The sequence below is a fragment of the Chiloscyllium punctatum genome, chromosome 2, assembly GCF_047496795.1.
Source record: "Chiloscyllium punctatum isolate Juve2018m chromosome 2, sChiPun1.3, whole genome shotgun sequence".
In the NCBI taxonomy this organism is placed as follows: Eukaryota; Metazoa; Chordata; class Chondrichthyes; order Orectolobiformes; family Hemiscylliidae; genus Chiloscyllium; species Chiloscyllium punctatum.
Genome location: NC_092740.1, coordinates 92847726 through 92861651, shown reverse-complemented (window position 1 = coordinate 92861651; position 13926 = coordinate 92847726). Strand labels below are relative to the sequence as shown.

The window sequence follows — 13926 nt, the reverse complement described above, 5'->3', positions numbered from 1 at the left end:
CAGTGATTAATCAATGCTGTGGGTAGGGCAGACACTAGACATTAGAAGTACTTGTTAATTGCTGTGGAGAAAAGAAACCTCATAAGCAGGATCAATGCGGCATAATGAAATAAAGGAAGTTCTGATTCCGAGTACTAACAGACTTTGAGAAGAAAGACAAGTGGTGAGGCAGTGCTGACATTGTATCTCACTTGAAGCAACTGGAGAATCTGGGATTTAATTGGGGCAGATTGCAGCACAGCACAGTGAACAACTAGTCATAGCAAGTTCAAGTCACACACCAAACACCAAGATGACTAGGAAGGTTGAAGTTCAAGTGAAATACCTTCCAAAGAAGAATCCTGAACAGCCATTAGTATCACATTAAGCAAGAGGAAATCTTCAGGTAATAAATTTGAACAGGTAAACAAATTAAGATTCACCAGTAATTCATTCACTGAGAAAGAACATGAAAGTCCAAACCAATCAGCAAGTTGAAGTAATACGTTTTTAATTTCAGCACATGCAGATTGAGAATAAAACCCATCGATGCAAAATGAAGATTCAATACACCCAATTTCAAGAAGGCAGCATTAAGGTGTCAATATTTAAAGATTTATGATACTGCAAAGAAAAAAAGTACTTGCTCAAGAAGAGATAACATCCTTCTCAACAGAAATACAACAGATGAAAAGTCCTCCAGTTCAGAAGAGAACATTAGACCACAGGAAGACAGCATAAAGCAACTAGATTAGATTCCCTACAGTATGGAAACAGGCCCTTCATCCCAACAAGTCCACACCAACCCTCCAAACAGTAACCCACCCAGACCCATTCCCCTAATCTATATTTATCACTGACTAATGCACAGAACACTATGGGCAATTTAGCATGGCTAATTCACCTGACCAGCACATTTTTGGATTGTGAGAGGAAACCAGAGCACCCAAACAGACATAGGGAGAACATGCAAACTCCACACAGACAGTCATCCAATGTAGGGATCAAACCCAGGTCCTTGTCACTGTGAGGCAGTAGTATTACCCACTGAGCCACCATGCACCCCAACTGCTTTCAGCCCAACAAACTAGCAATTTTCTAAGTCTAAAGAGAACATAATCAGGGAGGATAGTTAAGCATCCAGTTAACCTGAATTTTCCAATCAATGGTTTGGTGTGGTAAATGGGGCAGTGGTAAATTAAACTATATAAACAAATGTATAACAATAATTACAGAAAAATGCTTGGGGAGTTTCAAAATATGGGTCTGAAAGCGTTACCACTTGATTAAATATAATAAGTACCACCCACTGTGACGGTATCAGGTGGACTTTGTGGTTAAGCAAAACAGGAATCTCATGGGAGATGAATCTAAGACGAGGTCCTCCCAACAATATGGTATTAATATCTAGTTTATTCTTATAATCCATAAATGATCGTAGGTATACAATAAACTGCACCTTGATAACTGCAAAAGACCCTTCCTGTTAAACAGAAGGTAGTTACTCTTGCACACATTAGGACTTCAGAAAACCCCAAAGAACTGACATATTTTAAAAATACAAATAACAACACACATAATAAAATGTGACACCTACTCTGATGATTTCTGCAGAATTCTTACAAAGCAATTCCAGGAATGGAAATAGTATTTCGGTACACCACTGGTATGCTGTATCACAGCACCATAGCTTTTACTGCTTGCATGTACTGCATGTGAGCTTGGGTTGTGCATCTAAGTCATCAACTATGCCATAATTAAGGAGCCCTTATCATTCAACAATCACTCTTTGGTTTGTTTTGATGGCTCAAATATACCTAGGACAGGGAGCAATACTAAGGTACCAAATATTGATTTGCATGATTTGTTGCATATGGTCACACATTTGTTAGACATTACAAGAGTCACTTTTTTATATTCATCCACAGGATGAGGACATCACTGTCTCAGCAGTATATATAGACCTCCCTAATTTCCCAGAGGGCCATTACAAGTCAACCACATTGCTGCGGATCTGGTGTCACATGTAGGCCAGACCAGGTAAGGGTAGCAGTTTCCTTCCCTAAAGGACACTAGTAAACTAGATGGGATTTTTCTGATAACTGACAATGATTTCATAGTCATCCATAGATTCTTTAATTCCAGATTTTTTAAAATTGACATCAAATTCCAACATCTGCCACGACGAGACCTGAATCCAGGTCCCAAGAACATTATCCTGGGTCTCTGGATTAATAATCTGGATAGTTTTAATAGTCATTTATATTGGAAAGAGGGTACAATTAACATGCTGCACTTGCAAGGTAATGACACCCTGCACCATTGGGAAGCCTACAGTTCTAGCAAAGCCATGAGTCCTTATATGTTCCATACTTTATTCAAAGCTCTGAATCATAAAACTACAGTTGCAGATAATGTTTCAGATTAATTAATTGGAAGGGGGTTCTATTAAAGGGAAGTCTTAAAAAATCAAAAGAAACAAGAGACCAGAGGTTTAGGGTAGTGCACAGCCATCAAAATGTGACAGGAAGTGGCAAAAAATATAAGCAGAAGAGTCTTATTGATCATATGATGAAGTTGAAACTCCCCCTGCACAGCACAAGCAGGCAAATCTCATCAATGTATACACCCCTGCCATAACCAACCCTGATGAAGCTAGGAATAATTTTATGGTGGCCTCTCTCCTTGATTGGTTAACTCAGACAAGTTAGTCATTCTTCACAACTTCAACATGAGAGATCACCAGCCATAAGAAGGGGGTCACAGGAAAAGATAGGATTAGCCACAAGGCAACAGCAATGATACTCTCTTGCAGAAATACATCTCTCTGACTCTATTGTGTGGGAATGAGCAGGTAATTACCAGCACAGTTTTCCACTTCCCTAATCACAACAAAGCATCTTGGATACATCCCCTCTGTAGACATTAGCATCTAATCAATTATGTTATTACTAGGCAAAGGGAGAGGAAGAATGTACATGTAACAAAAGCCATGTGTGGCATTGACGGTGACCATTGTGTTATCATTTCAAGTTAAATATAAATTTCTATTCCTCAGAAACCCACAGGAAATGAAGGCCCAGAAACATCTCAAAGTCTCTCACTCAGATAAGGAGCTATGAGATATCCTCTCTCCAAGAAAAATAAGAGTCATCTGTGTTTAGTGAAAATGAACACTCACTACATTGAGAATGACTGAATGATCTTCAAGAATATATTGCACTCCAGTGCTCTAGATGTCCTTATGTCCATCTCTCATGAGCATCAAGATAGTTATGGTATAAATAACAAGGAATCCACAAATTATTTGAGGATGCTCAGGCTTCACTTGGAGTTTTAATATCAACTTTGAGTTCTGATGATGAGTCATCGGACTCAAAATGTTAATTCTGCTTTCTTCCCACAGATGCTGCCAGACCTGCTGAGTTTTACAAGCAATATAGGTTGTTATTTCAGATCTCTGGCATCGACGGTTCTTTATTCTATCTTATTTGTCTAATTGGTGTTGGAAATCCTGAATGGAAGATCTGGGCCTGTATTCATAGCTTGTGAGAGTAATGATCCACACGGATAGTACAACCTGCAATGTGGTGCTATGATGTAGCCTATAAACGCAATGTTACAGATTGATTGACAGTGAAGGGCTCTGTGACAAATGTTATAACCTTGCCATACATTGCTTACCTTGTTTCATATTAGACTCACTCCAGCAAATACTGAAACTATATGTAGGAAATAATTCATTTCAGAGGCATTATTAATACTGAAAATATTAAAATTGTAGCATAATTACTAAAATATTATCACACTATAAAGTGTAATACAATTGTTTCAAATGCATGCATCTAAGTAGTTTAAAAAATCTAGGAAAACTGGTCTAACGCCCATGACAGTAATTCTGCAGTTGATTTATAGAAAAAGGGGTCTGAACTAACAGATTGTAGGATTATTCATCATCAGCCAATGATTTTCTCCTTCGGTAAAATGGTACAGGTACAGAGCTGTATTCACTTTTATATAGGTCTCCTTTTAGTGTTTGTGCCCTTAGAATAGGTTTTCAAATCAATAAGCCAGCTAACTAAATTTTGGGTGTTCTAATTGTATTGGTACAATGTTTTGAATGTTATACCAAAAATAATGTTGGTCCGAGAAAGAAAATGTAAAACTGTTAGAAATGCAGAACAAGTGACCCAGCATCAAAACGGCAATGATGGATTCATGTTTATTCTGAAGGAGGAGGTGAATGCACATCTTATCAACCTGCCCTGGTCAAATTGAAAATACCCATTTAAAAGGACTGAACCATACAAACAAATACATTTCAAATGTATTAACCACTGTCAAAAAAGAGGTTGGTGCCATGAATTTCGAGTGGGCATTCTCTTGATTGTCTGTCACAGTTGATTCATGGAAGCACTAGTAAAGAGATGCAAAGGGCATGAAGTCTGAGGACCAGCTTCACAGATACCACTCTGCACCTTGGCACCCTTAATCGCATTGATCCAAGTTGAAAATACTGGTATGTGACAACAGGTTCAGAACTAGATAATGATCATTTATCAAATATCTTACCACAGTCATGAAGAATGACCACTTGGGGATAGTACATTGGCATAACCAGTTATCTTAGAACTTGGGCGTATTGAAAAATGAATGGTCTCGTGGAGGATAGAGGGAGCTCAACATTTGGCAGAGGAAAAGTTGTCAAGGGGAAAAAAGACAATCATGACTCACATGTATTGAAGTCGAGGGTTATTAAGGAATCCTTGTCGTGAAATAAATGTCAATCCACAATTAACCAATGTTCTAGAAAATGAAGAAGATTTCAATAAATAATTTTTTCATGAATAGCTTTCAAGTATCTAAGAAATACAATGATTTAAATTGTTGGAAATACTCACAGATTTCTCAGTCCAGTGTAAGGTTCCATGTCGCGTTCATTGATACCTGACAGATTGGGTTGATTCGCAATGTAGCTGTTGAACAAGAAAATGTAATGTTAGCAATTACCCGAATTATTTTAATGGAGGACTTTATTAGTTGATCGTAACTTGATTTTTTTTTGCTCAGTCACTAGTTCAATTTTAGTCTAAACAGTTTAAAGAGAAAACATTCATAAGAGACAGTTTTAAAAGTGAAAGGAAGTAAAATATAAATATAAACTGTTTTTCAGGAAATATTTAACAGTAACCAAATGCACAGTGTAATTTTATTATAATACAACAGAGAGCTAGCAACAAAAACTATTTTAATAGCTTCAGCTGAGAATCTTTGATTGGTTCAGCTTGTCCTTGGGCCAAACAGTACAGTGGAAATGAATTGTGATTTTCTGATTTCCACCTCTGTTTTCTACTTCACTGACAGAAGTTATAACTTGGGAATAAGGTTATTGATATCAGGTTATGAAGCAAAAATAAAGTAAGTTTTTCTGTTATGTGTGTCTCAGGACTGAAATTGGTGCTATTTCCACAGCCGTTTTCCAAAAATAAACCCTGCGCAACCACCTGGAAATCTCAAATTCCAATGAGTGCTCAAATATTCTAATGTTGAAATATAGCAGGAAGTTTTCCCAAAATACATGCAGTCACCAAAATCCAATAACACTCTTCAAACATCCAGCATACAAATTTAATCACAGTTCCAGCTTTATTTGCAATCAAGGATAGGTCAAATTTCTCAATAAAATAAAGAACTGCAGATGCCAGAGAACTGAAGCAAAAACAAAAATTGCTGGAGAAACTCTACAAGGTATTTTTCCCTCAATCCTAAAAGAAACATACTAGTGACTCCATTAGTAGCAAAACAAATTCCAAGCATTATACATGTCTCTCTGTTATTATTTCAGAAATTACAATTAGTCTTGCTTGGGCATGTGTTGTTACTTCTGGATAACATAAAATCTAATTCACATATATGCACAAATGCTGCAGAAATTCACAGAAGTGGAAGCATGAACAGAATTGAAATATGTAGGAATTCAAGTGATGCAGAGCAATGTTCCCTCTAATTTTCCTTTGCTGTGCAATGCTATTTTTTTACGATACATGGTCACTTTTAATAAAGCTGAGCAGTTTCTTATATGTACAGTTTTCAGGGACTGCTGCTTACATGTGACCTGTTTGTCCCCAGCATGAAGCAATCCAGATTTCCACACAGCCATGCATCCACTCAGCTTAGAGGAAACATTGGTGGGGATATTCACCAATGCAAAATGAAGTATCAAATCCATAAGTCAAAGATTAAAACTGTAAAGATTATCACCGGAGGGTTGTGTATTGCACTTTATCCATAATGTACTAGTAAGGAAACCTGCTGTCCTGTACAGGCTGCCTGGTATGTTTATTTTTATTCAATCACACCATGAGGGTGTTGCTGGTGAGGCTAGTATTTATAGTCCATTCCTAAATTGCCTAAAGGGCAGTTAAGAGTCAACCACAATGCCATTGGTCTGGAGTCACATGTAAACCAGACAACAGAAGGATGGCAGTTTCCTTCCCTAAAGGACATCAGTGACCCCAGATGGGTTTTTCGACAATTGACATCAGTTTCTTGGTCATCATTAGATACTTGATCCCAGATTTATTTAACTGCATTCAAATTCCACCATCTGCCATGGCAGCACTCAATCCAAGGTCCCCAGATCAATACTAGGGTCTCAGATTAATAGTCTAGTGATAATACCATTAGACCATTGCCTTCCCTGACTCCAGACCAACCGTAATGTGGATAATTCTTAACTACTTTCTGGAGTGAGTTGGTAAGTGATTTAATTGTAGCAAACTGTTACAAGAAACAATAAGAATAAAGTCTGTGGACTAGCTGGCATCAATCTAAGGAGACAATAAATGAAGGTGTACACAGCCCAGTCAAAGCAATATATTTCTTCTCACTAGTATTTGAGGAGATGTTTATAATTGGGACAGTTGTCCAACAACTTAGTCAAACAACAGCCTGACATAGTTACCACAGAATCACACCATTCACCCACATCTGAGATTTCTCTATCACCATTCTAGGTCTGTCCTGCCTAATCAGCAGAACAAACCCACCAGAAGCGGCATCACAACGATATACAATTGGGAAGGAGTTGTTCTGGGGGGTCTTTGACAATGAATCCAAATCCCACAATGTGTCTAGGCATCAGACCAAACATGAGCAAGGAAACCTCCAAGTAATACCTACTCATTGCAACTCCTCTCCTAGAACTAACCTGATATCAATAGCCTTATTCCCAAGTTATAACTTCTGTCAGTGAAGTAGAAAACAGAGGTGGAAATCAGAAAATCATAATTCATTTCCACTGTACTGTTTGGCCCAAGGACAAGCTGAACCAATCAAAGGTTCTCAGCTGAAGCTATTAAAATAGTTTTTGTTGCTAGCTCTCTGTCGTAAAAAAAAGCATTGCACAGCAAAGAAAAATTAGAGGGAACATTGCTCTGCATCACTTGAATTCCTACATATTTCAATTCTGTTCATGCTTCCACTTCTGTGAATTTCTGCAGCATTTGTGCATATATGTGAATTAGATTTTATGTTATCCAGAAGTAACAACACATGCCCAAGCTAGACTAATCGTAATTTCTGAAATAATAACAGAGAGACATGTATAATGCTTGGAATTTGTTTTGCTACTAATGGAGTCACTAGTATGTTTCTTTTAGGATTGAGGGAAAAATACCTTGTAGAGTTTCTCCAGCAATTTTTGTTTTTGTTTCACTTCTCCGGCATCTGCGGTACTTTATTTTATCGAGAAATTTGACCTATCCTTGATTGCAAATAACGCTAAAACTGTGATTAAGTTTGTATACCGGATGTTTGAAGAGTGTTATTGGATTTTGGTGACTGCATGCATTTTGGGAAAACTTCCTGCTATATTTCAACATTAGAATATTTGAAATGGTATCTGTTCAAGTTGAACAATACTTGAATGAAATATAGAGTTTGTAAGGCCAGAGAACATCCTAGGTGTTGGCGATTCAAATGCCTATCACCAAGAGTGGCTCAGTAGGACAACTACTGATTGCATGACTAAGTCCTGAATGAGAAATCTGCCTGACTGGAATTGTGGCAGATTCTGGAAGAATCTACATGAGAGACTAAACTTTTATGACTTTGTCATTCTTAATTCACCTGTTGCAAATATATCTGTTTATGTCAGTTTCACTACAAATGACTAGTGAACAGTTTTTGCAAATAGCAAGTCCTGTCTTCATACTGAGCATACCATCAATTGTACTAGGTGGCAATCCCACCATTCTAATGGAATAGATTCAGAAATTGGGTACCCATGACACACTGCAAGCTACCAGCGGCAATAGAAGTGTAGTCCATCACAACTGATAATCTCATGTTCTGACATCCCCCTCATTCAGCACTGTTATCAAGTCAGGAGATCAACCATGATTTTTTTTATTCATTTATGGGATGAGGGCATCACTGGTTAGGCCAGCATTTATTGTCCATCCATAATTGCCCAGAGGGCAGTTAAGAGTGAGTCTGTGGACATTGCTATGGGTCTGGAGTCACATATAGGCCAGGCCAGAAAAGGATGATAGTTTTCTTCCCTAAAGGACATTAGTGAAACCAGATGGGTTTTTCCGACAATCAGCAATGGTTTTATTGCCATCATTAGACACTTAATTAGTAGTGCTTGAGAGCAAACCAGGAGTGGCACCAACCAAATATAAAGATAAGGTGAAGAGAATGTCTACAACACAGGTCTAGTAAAATTCTTAATGATTAAAGTAAGATGCTATAAGATTATGCTAAGTGACTCGACCACCAGTGAATGGATCACAGTGAAGCTCTGCAGGTTGTTTACATTCAGTCATGAGTGGTGGTGGACGATTCAGCAACTAACAGTCGCAGAGGAGAAAACTTGTGTTAATGGAAGGGCTCAAAATCGATTAGGATTGTCTGATTGCTGATACCTAAAGTTGACAAGATACCAGGAATGGATGACAGGCTTGGGAGGACACTGAAGGAAGTGAGAGTGAATATTGTTAAGGCACTGACTGTAATCTTTCATTCTTCCCTAGGTTCAGTGGGACTCCAGTGGGACTGGAGAACTACAAATGTTATAACCAAAAATGGCTACAAGGATAAGCCCAGTCAGGTTAACTTCAGTGATGGGGAAACTTGTAGAAATAATTATTTGGGATAGAATCAGTAGTCACAAGGAAAAAGGCGGGTTGATTCGGAGAGTCAACATAGATTTCAAAAGGGGAAATAATTTGCAACTGATTTGCTGGAGATTTCTTTTTGAAATAGCATAGAAAGGACCATTGAGGATAATGCTGTTGATGGGATGTATATGGACTTTTAAAGAGCCGTTGATGCAATGCCATACAACAGATTTGTGAGAAAGAATAAAAAGATCAGTAGATTAGGTGAGTGATAGGAAATAGACAGTAGTGGGTCAATGGATATTTTTCAGGGTGGAGGAAGATTTGTAGCCATGTTCCCCAGGGACTTGGTATTGGAACCATCACTTTTTTTCCTGAGTGAAATAAGTATTGGTGTAGGGGACAATTTCAAAGTTTATCAATGACATGAAAATCAGATGCATTGTAAATAATTCTAATTAATCTGTTCAAACATGTTATGACACAACCAGACCAGTTGAGACTTGAATACAGACATCTTAGCCCAAAGACAGGGACACTACCATTGCAGCACAACAGCACCATTGAAAGTAATGTAAACTGTGAGGAGGACAATATTTAACTAAAACAAAAAGGGTGTAGGCAAGTTGATGGAGCGGACAGATAGCTGGCAGATGAATTCAATGTGGAGAAGTGTGAAGTGATGCATTTTGCTAAAAAGAACATGGACAGGTAACATAAAATAAGAGTCAAAATTCTTAAGGGCAGAGGCACCTGGGTGCATGTGCGCATTACTGAAAGTGGCAGAACAGGCAGAAAGAACAGTTAATAAAGATTACAGTATCCAGAGCTTTGATAATTGGGGCATAGTGTACGAGAGAAAAGAGGGTACACTGAGCTTATACAAGACACTTGTAAGAGCTCAAGTATTCTGTATAGTTCTGGGTGCCATATTATCAGAAGAATGCGAACATATTGGCGAGAATGCAGAAAAACAGTTTCAGGGTTGGGAAACTTCAGAAACGAAGATAGATTGCATCGTTGGAACTGTTTTCCTTACAGAGGAGAAGGCTAACTGGGGGTCTGATAGAAATTTTCAAAATCATGACAGGGCTAAATAAAATAAATAGGGAGAAACTGTTCCTGCTGATAAAATCATCAAGAACAAGAAGGCACAGATTTCATGCGAATAGCAAACTTAAAGTGAGAATAAGGTATTTCACACAAAAAGTGTTCTGGATCTGAAAAACACTGCCTGGAAGTATGATGGAGGAACTTTGAATTGAGGTATTCAAGAGAACATTAGAGGATTACTTAAATCGAAACAATATGCAAGAGCATGAGGGAAGAGGCAGAGAATATCACAATGCCATAATGCCAGTGCTGGCATGGTGAGCCAAATGGCCTTTCTCTATGCCATAACACTTCTGTGATTGTGTGATTCTACAAAGGGGTGCACAAGCTTCATTAACATTCCTACCATCAGTCGTAGCAGGACATAGCATTAATACAAGTGACAAAGTGAAAGGGTTAGAACCATCTTCAGCCATAATTGCAGAGTGGATGATCCATCTTGGCCAACTTCTAAGACACCATGATCATGTACAAAGAAAGATGGTTGTGGTTGTTGGAGGTCAATTAACTCAGCCACATGATATCTCTGCAGGAGTTCCTCATGGTGGTGTGCAAGGCTTAGCCATTTTCAGGTATTTCATCAGAAACAAATAATGGGTCAAACAAGGTAGTAATATTGCAGCAACTTTCTCTGTTTTCATCACAACCATATCGTACCTCACCTCCAGCAAGTTACAAATCAGCATGGAAATAATCTGCAGAACAGATGAGAAACTTCAACCAATGCCAGGAATGGTTTTCAACATTAACTCAGCTGGTTGGTATTTGCCAGTTATACTGCAGAATTTATTGCTGAAGAATGTCCACTGTTTCTATTTTATGAAAGAAGCAATGGTCTATATAGAGGAAATAGCAGTTTTAAAGGTGCGTTTGAACACCCTGAACAGTCACACCCACTCCCAACCTGTGTCACTGAGAAACACAGGAAAACAAAGACAACTCAGGAAAAGTTAGAGTTAAATTAGAAACTTCAATTTACTTTGTGCTATGCTATTTCATATCCACTGGTAGTCATCTGTGATTTAGTAACCAGGACCGAAATTATGAATCAGAGAAACCTCCCTTTATGCACCTTCAGAATAGATTTTCCCAGTCTGAAAAATTATTTATTGATTGATTGTTATAAAAAATCAAACAGGATGTCAGGTGTCACAGGTGGGTAGCCCATTGTTGTAGGAATTGGTTTTAAATATATCCTAGACTGACACAAAAAGTTATCTTCCTCTACAAGCATTGAAGTTTCCACATGCTTTGTTTACAATTGGTACTTTCAAACTAAAAGAGACATGACAGGTCTTCTCAGCAGAGTTCTCCCAAACAGCCACCTTCGCTTCAGTGGAAATTAGCAGAAGCACCCTAACTAGACTAGAGAATCCCTAAAGTAACTGCCAGGAATAGCAAACTTTACTTAATGAAAAGTAGACAAGCAACTCACTCTACTGCTGGATAGGATATGTTACTTGGAGATCGTTAATTAAGGAACATTGTTGGTCACAATAGAGAGTCTGTGCATTACTTCAAAATGCTTATTACAGATTCTAGATCATACTCTTACAAGGTGTCTAACCTTCTGGTGTTAACATTCCTCGCTTAGTTCACCATTATTCATAATGTGGAGGTGCTGGTGCTGGACTAGGGTGGACAAAGTTAAAAATCACATGATACCTGGTTATAGTCCAACAGGTTTGTTTGGAGGTACAAGCTTTTGCAGCACTGCTCCTTCATCATTCATATTCACATTATTCATAAATATTCACAGAAGATCAAATGACCTCATTTTGTTTGCAGCCAATTCATGATTTTATCATAAGGGGAGGTTCCATCTTGTACTATAAAATTTACTGATTAAGTTAAACTGTGTGATCATGTGACAAGGATCAGCTAGATTGAAAGGGTTAAAAAGGATTTGGACAATTTGAACGTCTGATTTAATCTAGACGAATAAAAAGCAGATAATGCACACCAAAAAGGAAACATGAACTTTGTTCATAAAGTAATATTGCTTTGAAAATGCACTTTGAAATGATCATGTATAAGCATTTTGTGTAGACATCTGAAGTTCTTTTTTCTCTTTTTAATAAATATGCTAACTTGTTTGAAATAAATAGGAAAATTAGGTGATTCTGCCTAGGATTTAATCATTACTACTGTGTAGTATAAGTCAAAGGTGACTTTGTTTTGGAGATCTATAAATGGATGTTTTCTTTCCCATTTTTCATTGAGATAAGGAATCTGAACTGTCATTAATTATGAAGACCAATTCTAATCAATGACACATATTTAATGCAAACATTCTATAATGAATTTAGCCTTGAAAGTAATCACCAGAGGATCTGCCACAAACTGATTTTCTCTGATTTTAGTCAAGATGCTCCCATAAGGCAAATTTGCATAGATATGTGACATTATCTGTTTAAACACCTGTTGGGTTTTTTTTTATTTTGCAGACTGGTGAGATGGAATTCAAACACTCTTCTTTGCTGCTGTAGAGATCAATAATTGATAACTTAGCAATCATTTAATCATTATCAACCTGGAAATCACTGTGATATTAGCAGTCAAGTGTTTAATGCACTTACACTTGCATGTGATATCTCTACCTCCTATATTCACATTGGCATTAGCCCATTTAAATAAAAGAGTAACACTTTTGCTAAAACAATAGAAAATAAACAATGTATATTTTTAATGTGATTGTCAGAGGATGTTCATGTTTTGGAATAAAAGTAAGTGGTCTTGATTTTAAAATCTCAGTTTGAGTAACAGAAGTTTTGCAGTTGGTAATATGCAACCACTGGATTAGTGATGCTGGAAGAGCACAGCAGTTCAGGCAGCATCCAACGAGCAGCGAAATCAATGTTTCGGGCAAAAGCCCTTCATCAGGAATAAAGGCAATGAGCCTGAAGCGTGGAGATTGCTGCCTGAACTGCTGTGCTCTTCCAGCACCACTAATCCAGTATTTGGTTTCCAGCATCTGCAGTTATTGTTTTTACCAATATGCAACTACTGTTAATCATTAATGTTTATGGTGTTGGAGTGAGATTTATTAAGGAAATTATAAAAGAAAGAAAAATGGCAAAAAAAGTGACAGGATTGGGCATTCTGTCCTGTGTAGTGTATAGTTAATAGAGCTGAGTATCCATTGTGATGGAGGGATTTAAATGTGTACAAATTCTCCACTGCATAAGCAAAGAGGTTCCTAAGAAGGAAATGAGGGAGCAGTTATATCACCAAAAAGTCCAGGAAGATTCTCCAATCAGAAAAAAAGGATTTACCATCAAATTAAGAAGGAAGATGGATTCTCTATTTAAAATAGATGGGTGGTGATGGGTAAAAGTTTCCACAAGTATGACAATGAGAAGGAAGGTGGACTCTAAAATGCTAATAGTAAGGGTGAGAATTTCACTGTATTGGAAAAGATGGACAGAGTAGGAAAAATATTGGGAAAGCCAAAATGCCAAAACCAAAATAACTGTGTCTGGGAAGCCTATATTCCCCAGGATATATTCCAACCTTTTAACACATAGCGAAATTTCCTCTCTTCTGTCAGAGGATAAGCCGATCAGGACATCATCGGTTACTCTGACCACTGTGGCCTCAAGCTGCCTCAGGACTTATTGGTTCACAGGATGGGTTCACCACAAAGTACATAGTGCAGCTGCTGACAAATGTCAGAATACTCAATACAGCACCAACTCTTTTCTATCCT

General features: G+C 37.7%; 1 protein-coding gene across 1 annotated transcript in view; it reads right to left on the bottom strand.

Annotated features, from left to right (window-relative positions):
* Positions 1–13926, bottom strand: part of ntrk2a (neurotrophic tyrosine kinase, receptor, type 2a) — a 257804-nt gene that overhangs the window by 229677 nt on the left and 14201 nt on the right. The window contains exons 2-3 of the mRNA XM_072585809.1: positions 4881–4955; positions 4714–4785 (exon numbers count right to left, since the gene is read on the bottom strand). Coding sequence (XP_072441910.1) covers positions 4714–4785; positions 4881–4955 — 147 coding nt within the window. The remainder of the gene's footprint in view (positions 1–4713; positions 4786–4880; positions 4956–13926) is intronic.